The sequence below is a fragment of the Varroa destructor genome, unplaced genomic scaffold (genome assembly GCF_002443255.2).
Source record: "Varroa destructor unplaced genomic scaffold, Vdes_3.0 BEIS01000002.1, whole genome shotgun sequence".
NCBI classification, from domain to species: domain Eukaryota; kingdom Metazoa; phylum Arthropoda; class Arachnida; order Mesostigmata; family Varroidae; genus Varroa; species Varroa destructor.
The window spans coordinates 18,641,432-18,665,655 of NW_019211455.1; the positions used below are offsets into that span (position 1 = coordinate 18,641,432).

Consider the following 24,224-nt stretch of genomic DNA (forward strand, 5'->3'; position numbering starts at 1 on the left):
GATTATGATTTATTTACTGGGTGCTTCCAGAACTTTTCTGATGCTACCATGCTAATCTTTAAATTGATCTTAGTCGACATTCTCATCACGTACATGTCTATTGCATGTGAATTAATAGTGCGTCCATTTTTAAAGACGCAGTCTTTTTATGGGCAACCTGCCATTCTTGCGAGAGAAAAGACGTATATATAGGTTACAGTTTCCGACACTTACTATCTAGCCGTAGCAAGATATAAATGTCAGCTGTATTAATGTTCCAAAAAAAACCAGCTGATTTTGTATCAACAGGCAAAAGTTTAGTTAACTTTTACAAAAAGTTCGTTTACAAGATATCATTTCTTTTTTTTTTTGTATCAAGAAATCCTCCATTTGTGTGGAGATATTCCACTGTTTATGCACAAAACTCTGCAGCAAAGGGCTACAAAAGTGTAACTTGCAGGTCGTACGAAGCAAAAAATCTGATTATTTTTGTATGTAATGATTATTCCAAGCAACTGAAAAGCAGAAAGGCCGCGAGGTGTTAGCCCTAAGCAGTACTGCTACTGACACAGCTGAAGTTGCCGTTGTTGTAAAAGTCCCTGCTTCAAAAAAGGCTTCAGTTGTATCGAACTTCGTTCATTTTTGGACGTGTCAAGAATGTGAGCCTGTTTTAGTGATATCTCTACCTATGACTGATTGATTACTTTTTTGGTTTGGAGGCAACGTGCAGTGTGTAAAACTTGGCAGCGATTATCTTTTTAGTCCGTGGTGTTACAGCCCGCTTTATTAACTACCTATAGAAGCTAGCAGACCGCGGTACGGACGCGTATGATCGAGTTGTAGGAATCGTCGCAGCGAATAGTTGTACCAGCACTGGAATAACAGTAATACCTTTAGTGGACAGTAATCGGACTCTGGTACTCATTGGCAGAAGATCACTTATAGCCGCCAGCGGAAAAAGCGGGCTGATGTGACCCAAGTAACGCCGCTACTAAGATCTACGGTAGCCGACACAGCATTGACGATTGCAGTCTCTCTGACACTGCGGATTGTCCCTCCTCTCCTAGCGCGCGATGGCGGGAGCGCGCATCATTATGCCATGTAGCATTCCGCTGACAGCCGGTCGCGCGCGTGCGATGGACTATAAGGCACGACGCGGTGATTGACATGGTTGCACTTCGCTTCCGTTGCGAACAAAGTAACTTGCTTGTGTGTCCTTAACAGTCCATCGTACGTTTTTGCGGTGAACGCCAATGTAAGTGGTCGAACAAGCGACCTTGAATGGTCGTTGGAAGTGCGTGACATCTGATAAAAAGCGAGGAGGTCAAAGCTTCGGAGCCGTCTCTAGGGATGCAAATGTGACAGAGACGTCTACGAATTTTATCTCTTTAGTTAAAATTGTTGATAAATTCATTAGCTTGAAGTACAACGGTGCTGGTGTTCGAGTTTGGACTTCTACAGTGGTACCCTTCGCTCAAGGCAAGCTGGCATTAAGCAGCGGACAAAATTGACAATTCAAGTGTCTTTGAAAGTCGACTCGGCCCATCAACAGACGTCAGGATGAATAACATTGTAGTATGTATAATCATAATATCTTGATTACTACGGTAGCTTAATTACACTAAAGGGAATTATGTAGAAATCGTTGTGCAGCGATGACGAGTGCTACTGGTTTTCTCCTTGTGTAGCCCGTCCGGTTCAGTGCCTAAGAGAACACATTTCACTGCGTCGAATATCAGACGCTAGTCCTACAAAAAGCGCTTATGTTGTTACCGTGAAAAGCAAGTGCCTTACAAAGCTGTACTACAGAAATTGCCCCGGTTCATCCACCGCTAACGCAAAAGTCAGTACAATTGCTTCATGTTGGCATGAAATGTTGAAATTGTATCGAAACTGACCAAACCCTTTATCGTCTGTTAATGGCCAACAGTACATGCTCTAAGGTGTTACACGTGATTATTATATCCGTTATAAAATACAGATCGTAGAACCAAGCGTCAGCCATGCGTAATCGTCAAACCACTATTATTATGTGCCTGTTGAAGGTATTTGACAGCTGAAGTTCTGGGCTCCCCTAGACATTTCACGTAAATAGTAGTAAGGTATAGTAGCTATTCCGATAGCAATGGCATAAAAAGATGTGATACAGAAGTTATCTTAATTCAGCTTATACACAATGTTTGCACGCACATTCCTTTGGGGCGCCGTGCAGCTAAGCCCCTTATCTGCAGCGACATAAGTACGCTTGTACATAATGACTGCAGTAAACATCTGTCGTTTAGTTACGCCGTCCTCTTTATCAGGAAGAACATGTTTTAACCAGTTCGTCTTAATCTACATCTGTCTCTAGCAAAGGTAACTTTTCGCAAACAAAAGCAGGGATCAGTCATGTAAATGTGGTAAGTGTAATTTATGTAGGAACAGAGATGTAATTTGATTTGCGAACAATCCGGCAGAATCCAGCTTGAATGTATGAACGTTAAGACAGCCATGTCCGCATGTCACTGCGGAACAAAACATGGCTCAATATAGTGGATTGGTTGCGCACAGCGGTATGGTCTGACACAACGCTTGCGCTTGACCTTATCCGGAAACACCTGTACCAACCGTTTTGGGCCCTGTGTCTACTACCGTTAACTCGGTAACCGGTATTTGTAGACTTTCACTTGAGAATCCGTTGTTCCGGTGTTTAGGCTCGTGTTCACCGACACGATCCGATCGCTGGCAAACGATATTGACCTTTTGTGCCACCGACCATAGATCCCGTAATATCCTGGACATTTCCTACTTTCCAATCTACGAGCCGTTTCGTTGTCAATGGCTGCAATTTACTGTTGCCAATCGACTGAATATGACATCGTGGGGTCATCTTTACCACATTGACTTCAGGATCTTTAGTGAACCAGCGTTTAGGTCAGCCGATACGTTTGTATCTTGTGAAGCCTAAGGAAGTCGATACTTAAGATTCTTCCAAAGACGCTAGAGTAAGGGCCCACTTCACATAAAACTGTTATTATTTGCTATTTATTATCTAAACATTGCTATTCTTCGCCAAGATTACAAGGTCTGCTATGGGGCACTTTCCTGTACCAAGTACGCTGCCAGTTTCGCCGCGAAAACGACTTGCTCACCAGCAAATCACGTCAGGACCCGACGGACTCAATGCGTTGAAAAACTGTTAGTCTCAATTTTGACTTTCAGCTCTAACAATTAGCTTTATGGCGATCGAACTGTCACATCGAAGCGTACGCACCAAATAACCGTCATTAAAATATCCTTTGTTTCGTAGTCCAGTCTGCGGTCACCATACAGAATTTGTAACAGGATCGACGAGCGAATATCAGACGACTATCTGCCATACCCCTGCTTCTCATTTCGCTGATTTCACCTGCGTTTCATCTTAGGATAATGATAGTGTCTTTTTGTCCAGAGAAAAAATTGCGATATCGTTTTATATCTTTGCGTGTTACTGAGATACGCTGTCTGCAATTTATCTTTTGGAAAAAACCTAATCGCCACAGTGAGACGGTGCTGGTGGGCCTACTAGCTTCATGGCATCCTCACTACATGGGGTTGGTATTGAACGCAAACGACTCCTAGTACTTCGGTGGTAGAGCGACAGATCACCATGAAAGCTGCTCCACAGCCACATTGTCCCGGTTGTCCATCGTCCGCCTTTTTGCTAACGAAGGGTACCCGATGTTGTTAGCAAACTAGGTCTAATACGAATATCTGACCTGCACCTATAAAAAACGACTTGTCTGGCTACTGATCCCTTGATATCTTCCTTCAATGAGCAGACGCGCAAAATAGCACAAACGATGTTTGCCGTTGGTTCTCCTACTTGTGTAGTTGATTGTGCTTTTTTTTTGTCGTCTTGTTATAGGCTGAATTCCCGTGAGTCGGCGCTACTTAGCCATTGAGTTAAGTTTGGTAATAGTAATTAAGGTGACGGTTGGATGCAGCTAAGGAAATAATTTGGTTCTTTTTCGTCAAGGGTTGTAGAATTTATGAGCTGAAGGATGAGGTTCAGTCACTATTGCGATGAATGTCACAGAGGTATCGATTGGTGAACGGATAAATAATCTACCCTCTCTGCTCGATGCGGTGGCTTGGACTGCTAGGTCAGCGCTTGAAAGGAGTGCGTTGCTGCTCTAACTCGAGCTAACAACAACAACCTGTAGTAGACAACCTGCAAATGAAGTTCTTTATTGAAGGCGATATAGTATACATTTGGTATATAAGTTATTTGTAAGCCATCATAGGTCGTTTGTGGCATGCCATCAAATCTTTCGCACAAATATGCATTCACAATGAGAACTAGCTTGTTGAGTCAGCTAAGAACTCTACATTACCTCACCGGAATTTTATAGTTAACTGTAGTAGTCTGACGAGCATATTAGCTGAAATGGCGATTTGAGACGACTGATTTTGGCGACAGTCCCCCAGCTTCACTGTTTCTATACGTGTTTTCTACTATTACATATGACTCTGTCAACACACTCATGATAGAGAGTTGTTATTAAATCTGGTATTATCAAATATTAATTGTATTCACAGTTGGCCGCTGAGTTTACTTCAATCTGTTTCTAGAATCGCTAATAACATGGAACGAAAAAGCCGTTTCGGGGGGGGGGGGAATGTTCGCAGTAGATTTCCCATGTGCTAGGTGCTAAATTTGTGACCAATATATGTTTATTTCTTGATAGACTATTCTCAATTGAGTCCTTATTTGCTTGCTTTGCCAAAGGACCTAGTAGGTCGTAATCGATTTCACTATGACTTTGGCCAGAATACCTTTCCCGCTCGAAACAGTAACAGGCAAATTCCGCAGTTGCCAATAGTTGAAATCTGCTTGAAAAGTTCCCTTGTCTATAGTCTAGAACGTACGAGTTCGTAATCGTACCATCGGATTTCGATTCAAATCTTTGTATCAACGCTTCAACAATGCGCCACTTCTTACTCTCGGATCGTTTAGCGTAGACGCACAGCTGATACGGAAACTTAACGGCCGCGTTTAGGCCGTTAGGCGGAGACCGCCTGGAAGACGGCATTAGAGACTTGAACGTTAATAATATAGTCATTTCTCAACGATATTAAGATGTTCAATAGGGTGATCGCGTAGAAGAAGGCTTGAGCCATTTAGAAACGTTTGTAATACGTAAAATAAGAACTCGATCACTCTTAATAGTGCAAGGTGTCTCATAGATGAAAATGTCAATTGTGATAAACAAATTCACAGCTTTTACTATCCCAGAGTTAGGCGCAGTAATCTGTTTCCTCAAATACTTTACTAGGTATTGAAAGCTGGTTCCATGATAAGCCTTGTTTGTGGGCATTTATATTGACGCTGTAGTAAACCAGCGCCAATTCCTCCATTTTAACAACAACAACAACAACAACAACAGACATTGGTAGACAACGCAGAGTTATCGCAGTATAGCTAGAATTTGACCTATTTAACTGAGCAAACGCCGTCCGTAACTTCTCCAAAAGACCATAGGATCTATAGCGAATGATGTGTGTAGAGATTATCAATGGGCTTTTTTTTTAACGATCAGGTTAATTTGTTTTCTCAGCCAGTGTCCTGCCATCTTGGCTATGTCGGGTGAAACGTTTATAGATCAAGACGTTTCTCCTATGAGGTCTATTCCTTAGAGAAACGTACATTTTCGCTTTACACTATCGTCAAAATAATACATAGGATCAGAGATAGAGATTCGGTTTGCTACTTGTAGAATTATTCCGTTGTCCCTTTACCACCCGATAAAAATATTCAAGTTGTCCTTATAACTAGACAAATACACTTTCTCATAGCTAGAAACATTTGAGTCGTTACTTTTCGACAAAATCGATACAAGGAGACGCGCTAATATAATTCTTATTTGATGAGGTGCTCGAACGTTAGCGAGAAACAATATTTGATGTGTTCACTAAACGATGAATTCGTATACCGTTTGACGCGTTTACAATCCTCGACGAGTAGCGCTCAGCCATCGCTCCGGTTCGGTAGGAAAGCGGGAAATCTCTGCCATTTTTCGGATAAAAACACTGCCTACTACTTATTAAAAGCGTCTTTCTCATGAGCACGCTTAAGATTACAACAACTATTTTAGATCCGTATTATAAGGATTCTAGCTGGAATAACTAATTTTATTCTTCAGCTGTGTAGGCTCAAGTCGTGCAGGATACTTTGGTAGAGTGTTTCAATTGTTTGTTAGAGCGTTCGCGAGCAAGGAAACGGCTTGCTCCTAAAGAACTCTACAGAGCATTTACGGAACACACATACGTGTGAATCTTATAAATACGTGTTACTGTTAATGGTCTTATAAAGGCAGCAATTGTTTTGATTTATTCACTAGCACCAATCGTTTAATGTTTCTTCAGGCGGCGACAGTATAGGAACGGAATCAATGTTCGTTACACAGCTCTTAAGGGCCCTGTTAAGCGGAAGTATGTGACCTAATTCAAAACCCTAGTAGCTCAGTTAGTACGCATTTGAACTTCTCCTAAATGTGTAATGCTGACGTGAAGAATGAAAATTAACCATGAAACCACTAAGTTGCGCCCCCAATTTCAGGCCGGACATCATCCACTCTGCTCTATTTCACCATAATAAAATAATGACAGGTGGCGTTAGACAACGTTTTGTGCGTTCTTCTACGTCAGTTAAGTATCTGAAACTTAGCTGATATAGAAGAATCTATATAGAACAAAGTGTTTAGTTTCAACTGTTCCGACTTCTAGTGTTAGCCTATCGGTAAGGTTACCTTTTACCTTATATATCGTGCGGAGCAAATTTTTAGGCCGGGGTCCTTCGCAAAAGCGCTTTCGATTCAGAGACACAATTCAGGGACTACCGTAATTTTGCTCCATACGTCCCGTCATATGGTTGGATAGAGTAAGTCAACAATATGGATCCCTTCAGTAAAGGAATCCATATTGCTCTATCATGCTGCTGACTGTTATACACGAGCACGGAGTCGTCAGTTTACACCAGACTCCACTCACAAATAGAAACATGCTTCCTTGAAAGTCTTTTATTTGTAAAGAAATTACCGCAAAATCTCATAAAAGAAACTCCTGCTTATGCAATTAATACAACGCATAAAGTTGTATATGATGCTAATACTATTCGGTTTAATGAACGTAAATAAAGTTAGTTAGTAGAACTTTGGAGTCCCCAAAGACCGGGGAAAGGATTTAGCAGTCGAATGCTTCGAAAAGTTAAACAGAGAAACCAACGTAGAAAAATCTAAATGTATTATATTTTCTCCGCTAACGATATGAATACCGACTCGGCTCAATTTTGCTGTTCCTTCAATAAAATAATGGATGCACAATTTGGCCGAGATAAACATGTTATTGATAATTATATTTTAAATACGATCACGTACGGCTACGAGTCAAAATTTCCAACTTTCATAATTTTTTACATATATATGGTTTTAAAAAAAGGTTAGTATTTAGATAAGCAGACCGTAAAAACAGATCCTTGTTTGGAGACGTTCAAACTTCATATTGGGTTAAAATTAAGAATGAAACCCTTGTACCAAGATGAATATACGAACAGAGACAATAGAAATTCGCAGCAAAACAACATGAAACAAAGGTTCTTTATACAACACAAGTCGGCTGTTCAAACGGCGTGAACGAACTTTGAAAAGGAAGCGCGAAATTTAAAAAAAGATGCTAATACTTTTAAGGTACTTGTAAGGGTGACATTGAAAATAGTGATATCTGTAGCTGCGGGGTAGCTAAACATGTTTTCGATAGAAGCGACTTTTTCTCATTCTCATCATCAACGTCATAGTGGCTACGCTAAATGACTGGCGAGATGACCCGAAGAGCGAACGGATATGCCCAGAGCATCAGGCTACTCGGGCAATAGAAAACCGGGCTATAAAAAATCTTTATCTATCCCACAGAATACATTTACGTCTAACATGCATACAGCGGCAAAGCTCACATGTGGGTAGAAGGTGAGAAGCAACCATCGACCAGTGAAGGTTTAAACAAAACTGCAACAATGTATTTAGTGACTATAGAAAGCTCTATAGTGGTACTTTCTCAGCATCTTTAAATATTCGACAAAGATATTGATGTCAATTTTAACTTAGTTAATAAATAACTCCGTTCCAAATCTGTCGCAAAGTGCCAAAAGGACATTTGCTAATCTCACGGGACGGTTACCCAAAATTTGCGAACGTTCAGCTGTAGTCGCCGTTGCCGCTAGGACTATGCCAACAATCAAATTTGTCAACTCTTAACCAGTCCTTCTCACTAAATCTTTTGTCTGTAAAACAGAACCTCTAACGTAGGCAGTGAAATGAATAAAATTCGTATACTCCTGATATAAATTAAAAGGAGTGTATTATTACCGTACGTATATCTACTATTACAGAATAGACGGTTTCCACAAAAATAGCCACTATATATATACATAATAAAGACAAATGATGATTGTCATTTGTCTCATTGTAGCGAAATAGTCGAAAATGTTTACTTATTAAATTAATTACTACTATATTGTTTCAGGGAACAGCGAAAGATAATTAATAATACTAAGAGTTATAATGTTTACCTTCTTATCTTACAGGCATCAAACCAGATTATTCAAGTTATCTTTTTTATAATTGGGTCTTCTCGCACTATGGCCAAAGGTTCTTTCACGCCTCATGTCCAGGGCTCTACCCTAAACGAGTATCGTTAGAAAAAAAACCTAAAAACTGCTGAGTATGGAACTCTGCAGGATAACAGCTTTATGAAACATCTAGGTTTGTTGTCAATTCCATAACACACCAACCCGAAATCAGCCTCAACGATATAATTTGCCAGGAGATTTAGAATCACCAGTTCCGGAATCTAATTGGATAGAGTAGATTACGTAACCAGGAAATAATGTAGTAGTGCAGAAAATATTACGTGCGACTGTCGTACTACGGAACATTCTGTCTTGCCACGTACTTCCGAGTCCTATTCGGTTTTTCGAAATAGGATAAAATCACTAACCAATGCATAGTTGATTTTTCACATATACCCGCACCTCTGGCATGCTAGTAAGTTGTAGAAGTCTATTTGTATTTACTACCCTTATGGTGTAAGCCTGTTGCTATACAGTTTTTCTGTGTCTGTTTCCGATACAGCTGGCTAAGACTGGTTGGATTTTGTTTATCGCACTGCTGGGTTACAGTAGAAGACTGTGTATCTAAAAAAAAAAATTTAAGAAAAAGCTACTTTTCAGGCCCAGGCGATTGACAGCCATTGATATGTTCGCATCATGGCCTCGTGCTAACGAGGCATTTCTAGCAAGAACGATTGAAGATAATTTTTCTTAGGATTATTTTTTTGTGACCTCTCACATTATTTAATAGTTTCTGGTTTAGCGGGGGTGTCCAACATTTTCGCATGATACCAGCCTGAACGTATACGGAACGTTAACGGCATTCAGCGTGAATGGCGTTTGGTGCTCGGCGTCTATTAATTAAGACGACTGGATAATATGGAGAACTTATTCTGATGTCTGTGTGGAAATTTGCATCGTTGTCTTAGATTGAAAGGTTCTGGAAAGTGTATCTTGGAACTCACTAGTACAACTACATGTTTTTCAAGGTAGCATAAAAAAAACAGGCTTTGTCCACGGTGAAGATCGACTGGTAGAACGGCATTATCCAACAAGCAGCAATGGAGAGCTCATAAGCAATCATTACTACGAATGTATAGTCTAACTAGAAGCGACTGTTGTTGTCACTGAACTATAGTTCGTGTACGATGGTGCATGAGCTAACAATATGGTCTTTTAGAATAATATTATGTCATAGCACCTAACTCACATGAAAATATACGAGCGTAGAAAATATCTAGCTTTGCACCATACTTTATCGTTTAATAAAGGCGAACTTCTATTAAATAGAAACAAGTTACAATAGATGCATCAACTAAATTTACGATAATCTAAGCCATAAATAGCCCGGAAAAGACAAAAAAAAAGTAGATCTAGCTGAATTGAGAGAAAGTCAGTTGGAGAATATGTCTGATATACGAATCTATGATATATATGAATAAGGTCTGATTACGTTGGACAACGCAGTTAACGCGAATAGACTAAGTGGTCCGGCTGTTTTGTAGAAAGAGACATTGAACTAACTGATATCTATCTTGGGATACCTGGCTCACGATTACTGTTGAGCATGTTAGTTCTTACAAATATAACAACTAAACTAAGCGCTTGTTTTTTGAAGTTTACTACAGTGCGCCGTTAGCCGTCGCGGGCTTTCAAGTTCAAACAATCGGTGACCTATCGTCGATGCGGATAAACAATAGGATTGAAGCGGAGATTTTTATTACCCGATCATAGGCAGGTTGCCTCATGGATATAGTACGCTTCTTCACAGCGGCTCATATGTGACTCAATGAGCGCGGTTAGTAGCCTCTTTTGCTGCTATTTTACCTAAGGTTTTATAAGATTTTTCACAGTGAACACTCCATCTTAGCCATCTTCAGTTAGACGATTGAGAATGATCATCGCATTCGGATATAACTCCCTTTTCGATTTTCTCATCACGTTGCTGAGGTACGGCCTAAAACCATTAGCTAACCGTTAGTAGTGCGCATCTGCCACAGCTTTCATTGCTGACGTTTAATGCCTGGTCGAAAGATCTTCACAAATGTTACCGCTTATTTGATATAGTAGCTAACGACGATGACGACAACGACAACGAGAACAACGAAGTACCCCATACTGTTCCATGCTTTGTTAGACAGTCATCATCGAAGAAACACTAGACTAACGGTGCTATACTTTCAGTCAATTCGTATAGTAAGCAACATTAATCGCGTATCATAGAATCGTAATGGCTACATTCACAAATTGCTGAAAATTGATAACACCTACGAAACGGAGCAGAAATATACGGTACAGATAACATCCGAACAATTTGTCTGAAGAGTAGAAGCTTAATAAACTTCATACCAACTGAGGAGCGGCGTCCCATCTCTCTAACTAACATAGAATTTTGGTTTGACTACTATGGCAAATTTTTGCCCCGCGTGTCCTCCAGTAGAACTCTTGAAACTTCCATCTGCAAACAACAGAAGAAGCGAACAAACGCTTTTCCCGTTTAGCTAGATCCAGATCACATGTATTAGGTACAAGCACGCATAGCGAAGATCATAAAAGGTGCAATACATCAGCGATCGGCCATCGTTGTATAGGGGGTGCGGCACGACATCTGATCGAAGCCGGGTGCATAATGCTCCGTGGACGGGAAGATCGGCGGTTGCTAAGCTTTCGTTGAAGATACGCAGATAGTAAACATGCTATCGCCTATTCTGTTATGGTTTGTTCCACAGGAAGGCGCAAAAATTCAAGACTTAGATAGATTCAAGACCTTTAGAAGAATATAACACGTGCGACTTAGTAAGCATCGGTGTTCACTTTCAATATGCGTCGAAGATAATGAAAAGAACAGAGTAATTGGGAAAAGATTATTGTCACTTTGTTAATCGGGACCTGTCGGTGTTACGAGCGTCGCTTCATGGCAGGACTTGCCGGTATCCTAAGGTAGGCAAGAATGTGCCCTACACAATTGTTGAAACTGATGAGAGACAATTATGTTGAACAAACATTGTCACAAGAAAGTAGCAAAAACGTAAAAGGGTTATAGACAGAATGTTGCATCACGAATCCATCGGAACCAACAAGGTCTACATGAATGAAGGCGAAGCACGCAGCGGCTGGAAGGAGGAATGAAAAATATATATTGAATCGATACATCCTAAATTTCTTCGGTGATTCGGTACTGGTCAGGTGTCTCAGAAAAACGAATAACAGAACTTCGATCAGCGCCGTCGTTATGCTAGGAGAAATTCTTTTTGAAACATTTGAACACATTCGTCCGAAGATCTGTATTCGATTCTGTCGTTTGTGTAAGTGAAGTTCGTGTCAAAATGTAGAATATTGCCAACAGGTTGCTGAAACAGTATCTCAAAAGGCTGACATGTTCCGAGGAGTGATACACGTAACATAACTTCATGTGCTCGCGAACCCCTCAACAGGTTATAAATCGTCGGCGAGGTCTAGGTTTGGCAGTTTACAACTGCGCCAGGTTTCAGTAAAAATGGTCCAACGAAATACTGGTGCCCTTGCTTCGCCAGGTACCAGTTTCTTCACACTGGAAGATACGACGCAAACCTTACAGTAGTTCTAGTACCTGTATCCAATTGGCTTTTGCCGTACAACGTGTTCACACATTATTACCGGTGTACGTACATCATCGTCAAAAGCCACTAACCGAAGTGTTCTCGAGATGGAGAAACTGCCACTACGGCGATCTCATCACTGGTTTTCCCCGCAGCTAAATAGGTCTGGTTGTTAAGTTCTCGCCATAGTCGAAGATTTTAGCACAGCGGCTATATTTGCAAAGCTTGTCATTAAGCCTCATAAGAAACGGGCAGTTAGACAAAAACTTGAAATCTTTAACATGTTTACAAAAATGATATCCGTTTAGGATAGAAATAGCAATAAAGGATATCCCGTACGAGCTGGAATGGCAAGAGCATCGTTGCTGACGGCTTGGTGCTAGCGTATACTGAGTTCCCGCTGAACATGCCCAGTCTGATGTGTGATTCCTTCAATGCATTCATTTGTCGTAGAAAGGATTGACGAAAATCTGTGCTTCACGCACGGGTATTAAGGATCTAGACGAAAATAGGATCTTTGCTGCTAACTTGGTGAGTGGTTGCTGGTCTAATGAATTTAAACGCTGTAGCCATGATATCCAATTCGTATACATTACCAACCTGTTCTTCCTTACTCGGCATTCAAATATGTGATTTCTGCTATGTTCGGTTCAGGTATAGGAGAGGTATTCTCCTTAGTAAGTCATGTACTATTTTCGTGAGATGTATTCATACCACGTAGAAAAAAAACCGTTATCAATATAACACAAATTATATAATCAGCATAGCGTTTCCGCCTGCTTGACTCAGTTTAAGCGGTTTGTGGTAACAAAGACAGCTAAAAACGTAGCTCACAACCAGCCGCACTTTTCGCCTTTCACGTTCGCCCTGCTGCTCGTGGTCATTTCGCCCCTTTTTTTTTGCCATTTCACTTTCAACGTCCTTCCAACAGATACTCTCCAGCGCAACAAACCATTGTGCCTATTATAGGTTGAGGGATGCTCTGGACGCGCGTGATTTTTATACTAGCAAAAGCTACTATCAGGCTGTTGACGCAATGCCAACCAAATTGTCATATCGTGCGCTAGCTTGTGATGGTGAAGTAATATTGAAGTCGACTAGATTGAATTCTGTCAATAGGAGACAAGGTGACTATCTGTATCATTACATAGTAGCATGTTAGAAGCTGTCAAAACACAGATATCAGGCTGAAATCACTAAATATTATAATGGTGCTTATAGTATACTTTAATCGGCGTTGGCCAGCTACCGAGAGGGGCAATGTACAGCTGAACGCTGAAAGCAGCATCGGATCTGTCAGAGGCAAACAAATCCACGCCACGAAAATAGAATTCTGACGGATAAATCTGTCGTATGAGATTTTTTATAGCTCGTTGCTATTTTTTTTTTTTTGAGACAGATCTATTCTTTTTATTCTGACTATCGGTTTCGTTAAGTGAATATTTGTAGTTATCGCTACGGAGCTTCTATTTTACACAATTTACAGTTAGCGTTCATCTAGCTTGCTCAGGGAGATGTGATTGAAAATAATTTCCTTCTGTTTTTATGGACAGAGGAATAGTCTTCTCAATTCGATATATTATAGCCCTTGGCTAATAGCTACAATTGATTCCAGTTTCTTCTGAGTCCTAAACAGTCAAATAATATGAGTACAACTGGCGAATATCACGAATGCCGCCGCCGTCGAACTAGCCAGTAGCAGAATCGTCAACGCATGCAGAAAAATGATGAAACAGGCCACAGTCCAGCAAAGATCATCACTTGTAGCAGATCCAAATAGCTCAATGTGACGAAGATACTTGTTCATACGTAAAAAGATCATGATAAACAAAAAACTGAAAGGAGACAGCACGTCCAGTGCCGGATAAGAAATAACTTTCCAAGCTTTGAAGTATCTATTCGCGTAAGCCAGACCACTATGAGATGAAAAGTAGTGTGCGTAAGAAAAAATAACAGCGAGAAGCGAGAAAGAACCTTGCATAGATGTGAAGTTACATTGGGTAGAAGTGGTCGATAAGTAATTACGTGCGAGACGAGATAAAGACAACCCGCTGGTTCAACCTATGCGCAAAATATACGGCAAACTCGCAGCAATACAAAAAAGAAAATGCTAGGGACGATATAGGCCGGATAAAAAGGACGCAAATATCCCAAATTGCCTTGGGCTAAGATGTGCACATGTATTATTAAAGTGAATGTATCTAGTAACAAGCTTAGTTATAACGGATGAGAAACCGTAAGTTAGCGGTAAAGAGTAAAAACCGGAGTCAGTTACTGGAGGAATACATTAACTGAAAAGAAATTCCTTTAAAAGTAGTGTTCATGACACCTGACGACTTTCCTATTGTCGCAATATACGGCCAAGGCGCAAAACTGATTTGGAGAAGGACACAGGCGTAAAAAACGGAGCAGGAAATTTGAAAGAAAAGGGATGAGAATCAATGTCGATGGTAGAGATGGCTACAAATTAGGACAAATGATTAATGTGCTTCTTTTATTAATGCTACTATGCTAGTATAACAGAGTAAACAGGAACAAAACGAATACTGGCATAGATCACAACGATTAGGTTGATCTATGTGGCCCGGAGGCTTCGAAAAGTCCAGGTAAAGCTAGCCGATCAACTAATAATGCTTATTGTTTAACCAATACAGACTTTAAATAACACTAAAGCCTCATTAAAAACGACACCGAGTTCTTCGAAGAAGGAAATCGGGTCGTAAAGGGCCTTACAACTCCAGTGGAAGACTTAAGCGGAGGAGAAATCATTCAAATATTCACGGGATTGCCCCGGGCCAAAACGAAAACCACATTTCTCGAAAAGTCGGGCAAGAACATCGGCAGTTTCTAGAAGCTGAAGGCGTCTAGAGCTTTGAGTCTTGAGCTTTGAGCTCCTGAGTTTTCATAAACTCAGGCTATCTCAAAGCCCATAGCGATACCCATCCTAATATAATCAAAACGCGCACGAGTAAACGCTACTTAGAAAAATGTTTGAAGAGCGTGTGGAGTATGGGGTGGACCTGGAAATAATCGGTTCTATAGATTTTGTTACCTCTCCAGAGCCGCCTCTAGGCAGGCCTGAAAATTGTGGCCCTCTACAATCTTAATACGAAAAGTGAATATGGAACAAATAGGTATTTTCCAAAGATGCTTCCTCGACAAGTATTAAACCGATTTTATGAATGAAATATCAAAGCATTACATATTAAAGTACTTATTAAGCTGCACAAAAACCCAACCTGAAGACTAGGCGCATTGGGCTTAAAATACAAAAATATTTCTCTATATTCTACGGATAAAGTTTGTCGTACCTAACACGATGCTGCTACTGTTAGAAGTTTACAAGCAATGATAATCGATCATTGTTCGAAGTCTAAAATCACAAATAATAATATTGTTGATATATATATATATATAAAAAATAATAAAAGGTTAGCAATTCCACAAACTTTTTTTACCTACGATAGCACGAGCGAATTTAAGCTGAAACAGCTGATCTGATCAATATCCGACTGTGGTAAAATTTGCAATCTTCGACAGATCTTTCGATGTGAAAAAGTATATAAGCGAAGTTTGGATTTACAAGAGATTTTCGCACGTACGTAAAACTCAACAAACTTTATTAAAAATCATTAAAATTTGCTTAGCATTGAACAAATACTTATAAAAACGTATTCACCTCCACAACCGAATAATATATTGAGCTGGCTTGGGCTAAACCATATCTTGTTCCAGTGGATAAAATGCTACTCATGAAAAATTTTCGCTAAGCAGACGCGCGCGATGTCTACACCTACATCGAACAGCGTTTCCAATGAAAGTTTTTTTCGATGGAGAAAAAATTATACTTAGCAATAATATAGCATCGAAATTTAACACTTTTTTTTACATAATAATTTCACTTAACCTTTTAGAGTGGCAAAAGAGACTCTTCGGCATACGTCAATGAATCGTTTTCTATCGATGAAGAGGACAACCATAAGTTAGCCGCTAGACGTCTCCATGGAGGATCAGATTCGAGACGGAAAAGCAGAGAAGCTAGAGGAGGAAGCGCCAAATCTGAAGACGTTGCTTCTACAGAAAGTGACCAGAATGAGGCAATGGTAAGAACCAGCGTATATTTCTGGATTTGATAAAACGTTTTCTTTATTTGTTCTAGAATTGTTTGATCATTCTTTTTTATCCGACTCGAGATAAAGCGCCCCGAAGATTACTGACATTGCTGTAGGAATTCGCTGTCTTTTACGATTTCGTTACAATAAGGGAGCAAATGCTGCCCAGGCTTGTAAAAAATGTGCTGGTCATGGCCAAGACAGCCCAAAAATGTTTTGCCGCTTTCTTTCAGGGAATTTTTATGCGGAAAATGCTCCTCGTAATGACCAACCAGTTATGGAAAAAGTTAACGGAATTAATGTGTTTAGCAAGATCGCCACGTGATTAGCCGTGATATCGCCAAAGAAGCGAACATCCATCATGAAACATTTTTGAGCCATTTGCAGAAAGATGACGACGAAAAAATCAGGCTATTCGGATGTCAACCAAGAGATCAACGCAAAAGACCTTACTCAGCCGTGTTTCCACCTGTGAAACCGTGGTAGACGCAATTCAATCAAGCCACTCGATCATTATTGATGAAGAGTAGATCACATACGACGATAATGAAGAAAAAAAATAGGCTTCACAACCTTTGGCAAATCCCACCAAAGAAGGTGTTTAGTGGAACTAGAAAGGTATCGTTGGTGTCTGACAAAACGATTGATTTGGACTCCGATTGTTAACAGGATTACAGTAGACGACTGAGAAAAGATCGACTAACTAGTGAACAGGAAAGGCGTTGTCTTCTATCATAACAATGCCAGGCCATATACGTATAAAAATCGACTCGATAAGAACTGAGAGAACTGGAATGGGAGATTTCGTGCGTCTGCATCATTGGCTGGACTTTCCACCACCGGACCATCAGCACTCTCGATCTCTGCAAAACTCTCAGTTGTGTTAATTCAATTCTAATGGAAAAAGTGCAAAAATAACTTGCCACGGTTCTACAGCCAGGAGCTATAAAAAAAAATTGGCACAAGTTCATCGATAAAAATTGGGCCTATTTAATTTAGCAATATTATTTTACTACATAAAGGATATTTCCTTTCATTTTGGCAACTCATATACATGAGTTATATATATATATACATATATATATATATATATTTTTATTATATATATATATATATATATATATATGTATGTAGATGTAAAACAATCTGTTTTTCGTATAAGATTCATACTGCATATACAAATGCTCTATATGCTATTCAGTTTTTTACATTCTACTATAATATTTTCCAATGGAGACGGTCCTACGCACAAAATCCCACGTCAAGTAAACCCTTACGTTTAAACCCTTAGGATAAAGATGAACCCAGACCCAAGCGTAATTTACTACCTATCTTCACTGGACGTTGTTTTTTTTATATATTTTATTCTTTGTGCATGTTTCAGACAGCAGATAAAGATTCAGGATCAAACAACAAGTCGGAACCCAAAGTCCTTTCGCGGGGTCAATGGGCCAACAAAGCCGAGTTCATTTTGTCGTGCATCGGACTTTCCGTCGGCATTGGAAATATCTGGCGATTTCCTTTTCTTGCCTATCAGAACGGCGGAGGTAGGCAGTACATGTATATATACTGATTTTTGTTTGGGTCTTTCAGGGAAAAAGTAGACGAAACGAGACACTGAAGCATGATATGTACGCGTTTGCTCTTATGTCAATCTAGATGCGCACTTTACACTGACGTATTACCGCAAACCAAACGATCTTTACATTGACGTTCCAAGCTACACGTTTTTTTGCAGATTGATAAATCGAGTGAGAAACCAATTTTATGCTATTAGATGTACTTAGCTTTAGGCAAATGCTAGTCAAAACAGCTAAAAATTATTACGTTATTGATCATTATCGGTATACGTACGTATGTTTATTGGGTATCCACTGATGATCAGCTTATCCTCTGCGTTTCGGAAATATAAACACTACGTCGGCCTTTGGCTGACCGAATCGTCATGCGACGTTTGGGTCCTAAGGTTAAATCGGGATTCTTTAGAACTGACCCAATCGACGTCTTAAACTTTTCCGTTGATAATTTTTAACCGTGCGTGATTTACTTGTATTCTACTATTCGTATTGTTATAGTCTTCGGTACTAATCAGCGCCGACGGTACTGCTTCCTGTGATTGCCATTCTATTACCATTTTTCTAATTTCAGGTGCCTTCCTATTACCTTATTTCACTCTAATGTTGCTTATCGGCAAACCTCTCTATTACCTGGAGCTTGCTATGGGCCAGTTCAGTTCATGCGGTTGTTTAGAAGTATGGAAATGTGTGCCAGCTTTCAAAGGTGAGTGAACGCGCACATTTTTCACGCACGAGTCTCACTTGGCGCATTGTATGTGCATACTATTTAGCTACAGATTCAATATATATAGGATTTATATATGGGGTATATAGTTCTGATGTTGGCCGCTGATCGAAGGCTGCCAGTACGTGTACGTTTACCGCATACAATCCGTGAACTTTACATTAATTTACACGAAAGCCATGGCCCAACGCATGTTTAACACGGTTTCAAATAGATAGAAAATTTGTCGAAAGTAACTTGTAACTACTAAAAATAACTTAATCTTCAATAACCGACTACCTATTTGTTTGAATTAATCGAGCTCTTGGCTTAAGTCTAAATTAAATTGAATCTTTATATTGTGCTATAATTCTTGAATACTGCCGTTTCGGAAGAGAAACTTGATCCATTATTTGTTAATTTAACAGGTGTGGGCTACGCTCAGCTCGTGACCTCTACAATTATATCGATCTATTACAATGTAGTTCTGTGCTACACAATATTCTATATGGGGCAGAGTTTTCGTTCAGAACTGCCATGGTCGTCATGCGCAAAGTGGTGGGGCGCTGACAGTCAGTGCTACGTCCGCCAAGACGACGTGGTAAGAGGCGTACTGCTTTGCTTGTTTATTTTGCTTTTATTTGCATGGAAATCTGCGCCCTCTGGTCGCGTAGACATAGTCGGATAAGATAGATCTCGTCACCCGAGGCAATTTTTTTCCGTATAGAGCTTTCTACCTTGTCCCAGTAACTGTAATATGTAATAAAAGCGCAAACGGTTTAGCTCTCCACTGCTTATAAATTTATTTTTAACACCTTTTCTTAGTAAATCGACGATTTAGTTTATTAAAATGATTGTGTAATGTATTTGGAGAATATTTTGGCGTTTTTCTTTTGCCGTTATATCTATTCAATTTAGGCGCGCTGTGATGCTCAGAAAAATCGCTTAGTACAAATGTTCGGAAATAACACACCGGCCTCATCAGGATTTACGATTACCGATTCGAGGAACCAGTCGGTGACGATTCCCGTCTCTTTGTTTGCTGCTAGCATGCAAAACTGTACCAATGCCACTGAGACTGCTAGCCAACAGTTTTGGAAGTACGTTACACCTTAATTATCTAGGAGTACCGATATACTCGTCTAGGCACGCTTGCGTAACAATTTTATAACGAAATTTCTCTAAGCCAAATTGGGTACTTTTTACACTACGTCTGCTTTCTTTGAGCCTGTTTCAAGTTTTTTTTAGTTAACTTAAATGGAGATTCTCAATTCGTTTCAGATTGCTGAAATGCCTGAACCCTAGCTGTCAGAAAAGCGGTTGCTCAAACGATCAAATCTAATTACAGGACACAAAGTGTTTACATAAAAAAATGTTTACACTAATTATGAACATTGTTTATGTTCCACTTAACATTGCGTTTTTTCTTTTTAATTTTGTTTTCGTGATGCTAGCAAGTATGTCCTTGGTTTGACGGAGAGTATCGAGAATATGGGCGCAGTTCGTTGGGATTTAGCACTATGTCTGGCTATCTGCTGGGTTATTGTATTTTTGTGCTTGATCAAGGGCGTGAAATCCAGCGGCAAAGTGGTCTACTTCACGGCTACATTTCCCTATGTAGTGCTGATCACTCTCCTTATACGTGGCCTCACTTTACCTGGAGCAAGTAATGGAATCTTTTACTTTCTTGTTCCCGATTGGAGCAAAGTTATCGACATTCAGGTATGTGCCCCCCCAGATTGTGCAGTGGCGGAGGCGTATCTATTTGTTAAAACTTGAAATGCAAAACGCAACTCGTTTTATGCAGGTAGAAGCTAGTCATCTGAAGCCACACATTAACGCAGTGCTGGAACTTGGAACTTTTTAGTTATGTACACATGCCCGATATGTGCTAATGAAGCAATCGTAAAAGGATCTAGGTCTTTATTTCAGGACTGTAGTATCAAATCTAGTCTAGTCCAACGGGCAGGGGAACTTGGATTGTGATTAAGCTATAGATGGAAATATTATTGAGACTGTAATTAGCGTGACTGAATCCGTATCATTTTATTAAGCTATAGGTTTCTTGAGTTTGTTCTGATAGATAAAGATAGAGACAACGATATTGCAACGTTTAAATTTCAAGTTTTTTCTTCATCTTTTCTAATTGTAGATGTACGGGACGTTCGTCTCGCGCGTTATGTCGCTTTTCAGATCTGGCGGAAGGCGGCCGAACAGCTTTTTTATTCATTAGGAGTCGCACAGGGAGCCATTGTTATGTTCGGCAGTTACAATCGTTTCCGGAACCCTGTTCACATGTAAGTGATACTTGTGCCTCCATTGTTGCTTAGATATATTCCAAATATTGCATGAACGTACGGACCTACTAACGGATATTGGCTCCCCTCCCAAAAAGCGATTTCATAGGAAATGTCTCACTCATTATTTAATAATAACTATTTAATAACAAGATATTTAAAATATCTTGTTCGTTGTGACTAGTTCATAGTCTAGTGAACTATTCTTAGCGAGCCACAAGACCTGTGATATACGATAGTATATGTAAATAGACAGGAGGTAGAAGTGGCTAAAGGAACATTTGCACCACTACTAATTAATTTGTGTGTTCCCTCGGCCACGTTCAGTGACGCCCTTTTCATTTCAACGATGGACTTCCTCACGTCGCTGATGGGTGGTATCGTAATCTTTTCGATACTCGGTAATATGTCACACGAGCTTGGAATACCCATTTCTGATGTGGCGTCACAAGGACAGGGTTTAGCCTTCGTCGCCTATCCTGAAGCGCTCTCACGACTCGTCTGGCCGCAACTATGGTCTTTTCTATTCTTCTTCATGCTTTTCCTGCTTGGACTTGACTCCGAGGTTAGTAGCACTTCACTGATACCTTGTTTTTTTTTTTCAATTCGAGATCACCCCGCTTTCTGTTGATAAAATTGTAAAACATTAAAAGGAATCAAGTCTTTCGAGGCTAAAGTCCCAGGGCAGCTTGTAACGTCTTCGCGTAATGCTTGGGCAGCGACACAGCCATATTGTCGACACAGTTACGACGACTGAGGCTCTTGAAAGACTGCTAGTAACAACTGTCAGGTGAAACGGGTGACGGCATAGCCTTAACTTAGTGGAAAATAGGGACTTATAAATATAAGTCGTATTAGCCTCTTATCTGGTGATGGGCATATCGGAACGGGGGCAACCGGTAAGGAAAGCTGTGCTTGGCGTCTTCGATAACTAGCGCTGGGGTATATACACTTTACTACAACCTACTTAACTGACTAGCTAGTGAATCTCACCGAATCTTTTTTCGAGTCGAGAGAGATGCGTTAAATTGTTTCTGTGTTATAGGAAACTCACGAAGCGATTTTCGTTATTAACCCGTTCGAAGGCAACATTTGAGTGAAGGCGATCTAACTTCAGAGTACCTTAGATGGCACTGAAATAGGTCGCTAATTAGAAATAGACTAGTTCATAAGATTGTGATATAATCGAAGACCATATCTAAGTCAATAAATGCAGAAACGTAGTACACGCTTATGCGTCCTGTTGGTGTGATGCTCTTTCTGAATAGGAACTGTCAAAACTATGTACACAAACTAGTGTCATCCACACAGGTATAATTTGTTTTTTTCTTTTTAATCTTCATTTTGAGTAGAATTTGGCTTTGTTCTTGTGCTCGTCACAATGCCAGCGGGTTGATTAACTGGAATTTAATTATCAGATCGAATGATGATTCAATAAATGAGCAATGACGGTGTTAAACGTGATCTACTACTTTCCGTTTCAAGTCTTACTGAAATTTAGACTAAAAAAAAAAATTCGCTCATTCAATACGTCCTACACCAATCAGACATACGGTTCGCCTTTAACCTAGTAACATCATGGTGCGGGTGACATCGCTGGAGAGTAAAGCAAGACAGTGGAGACAACATGCAATTTACCGCTGAGTTTTCACAAAATACGCTATTCAATGGCTCTCCTTTCTTTAACAGTTCGCGATGATCGAGACGCTTCTAACAGCACTCTATGATGAAAGGCCTGAGCTGCGTAAGAACAAAATGCCTTTGACGTTCCTCGTGTGCTTTATATGCTTCATTCTGGGCATACCTTGCGTGATGGAGGGGGGTCAGTACGTGCTCAACCTGATGGATACCTATGGAGGAGGCATTTCCGTTGTGTTCCTGGCTGTTTCTGAAGTTATCGGCGTTTCTTGGGTGTACGGTATGTTTAGCAAACTAATTCAGCATTCATTCAATGAATTGCCTCGGTCGATCGAGTTTTCTTCGTCTTAGACACACCTTCACTGAGGAACCATTTGAGCCAAAAGCTTATCATCTGGCTAAGAAGTAGGTGGTAGGATCAAATAAGGAAAGTTCACTGCCTAATAGAGGGGCTAAAAGCATTATATATATATATATATATATGGAGAAATGCGGTTAAGCAAACAATGCTATGCGGTAAGCCGGCCATGCCTGTACCTTATGCCGGGAGAGCTGGTTCTTTCAGCCAGAAGTCATTTTACCTAGACGAAGCACTTTTGACTAACCAATTACTGATCGTTAGTCAGTACCTTAAAAGGTCAGCCACCCTCAATATTATTATTCGTATGATGAACACTAATGCGGCTCTTTGGCCTATTTGCAACAGTCACTCCCTTTCATTCCAGAGACTTCTTCAAATTTTTCTCGAAGGTCGATGTCGATGTCCATTCATCTATGAGTCTGCAATGTTGATTAATTAAACGAAAAGTTCTCTTGCGAGTAGTTAGGATCTCAGAAAAAAAAAGGAGCGAAGGTAAACAATTATAGCTTTTATCATCTTCTAGGCGTCAGCTTACTTTTAAGTAAATTATTGATGAGTCGTCACTTTGGTTACGTTTAGGTGTGAACAGAATCTGCGCGGACTTCGAATTCATGATTGGCCACAAACAGTCGATGTACTGGCGCATTTCGTGGTTCATATTCTCGCCTTTGATTCTCATGGTGAGTTCTATATTCGAATGAGTACCATTGTGTGTTCTTTCGTTTCCATTTAAAATGTATTGTAAAGATATATTGCTAGGGTCTGTATAGAAACGCAAATTAGTACATGACTCGATGTAAACCTAGTAACGCTATAATCTTCCTTTATGCTTGAAAAGTTTCTTAAGTGTTTTTTGTTTTTGCAATTTTTACCGTTTGTTCTCTGCTAGTTCCTATTCATTTACGGTGTGATCAAACACAAACCGATTGACTACAACGGAGTCCCCTATCCAAGATGGGCCGATAACGTTGGATGGGCTATGGCTCTAGTTTCGATGTGTCTCGTGCCCATCTACATACTGTATTCAGTTTTCAAAAATCGAGACGTGAGTACCTCCATCTACAAAGCGCTATTAACATAATTCGGTCATCACTGAGTTTCTTCCTATGCGATCTAGCGGAACACAGGTTTAGCTTATAATCTTATAATATAAGAAAATCTATCTAGCTTATAATTAGAAAGCATGTTTAGCTGAGAACTAGCTTGTAATTATAAGAAAAATATGGCTTGGTGTCCAGTTAATATTGGCAAGATCTTCTTTCGTTTTCCACAGTGCGAAAAGCACTTTTTTTTTGCATTTGCATATTTAAATAATATTATTATAATAATATTTTTTATTTATATTATATATATATA

The 24,224-nt window shown here is 39.9% G+C and overlaps 1 protein-coding gene across 7 annotated transcripts in view; it reads left to right on the top strand.

The window, feature by feature from the left end:
- The first annotated feature begins 1,084 nt into the window (after nucleotides 1-1,084).
- Nucleotides 1,085-24,224, top strand: part of LOC111244814 (sodium- and chloride-dependent glycine transporter 2-like) — a 24,304-nt gene continuing 1,164 nt past the window's right edge. Inside the window, exons 1-13 of one of the 7 annotated variants that reach the window (XM_022792260.2) lie at nucleotides 1,085-1,554; nucleotides 10,221-10,400; nucleotides 16,095-16,283; nucleotides 17,677-17,839; nucleotides 18,441-18,572; nucleotides 19,001-19,173; nucleotides 19,491-19,672; nucleotides 20,027-20,294; nucleotides 20,766-20,869; nucleotides 21,197-21,434; nucleotides 22,559-22,787; nucleotides 23,448-23,548; nucleotides 23,758-23,913. In XM_022792260.2, coding sequence (XP_022647995.1) covers nucleotides 10,392-10,400; nucleotides 16,095-16,283; nucleotides 17,677-17,839; nucleotides 18,441-18,572; nucleotides 19,001-19,173; nucleotides 19,491-19,672; nucleotides 20,027-20,294; nucleotides 20,766-20,869; nucleotides 21,197-21,434; nucleotides 22,559-22,787; nucleotides 23,448-23,548; nucleotides 23,758-23,913 — 1,944 coding nt within the window. In that variant the 5' untranslated portion in view covers nucleotides 1,085-1,554; nucleotides 10,221-10,391. Of the gene's footprint in view, nucleotides 1,555-10,007; nucleotides 10,401-16,094; nucleotides 16,284-16,525; nucleotides 17,173-17,676; nucleotides 17,840-18,440; nucleotides 18,573-19,000; nucleotides 19,174-19,490; nucleotides 19,673-20,026; nucleotides 20,295-20,765; nucleotides 20,870-21,196; nucleotides 21,435-22,558; nucleotides 22,788-23,447; nucleotides 23,549-23,757; nucleotides 23,914-24,224 lie in introns of those variants that run through there. The other 6 variants (XM_022792259.2, XM_086979915.1, XM_086979918.1 and 3 more) reach the window with 6 other exon arrangements.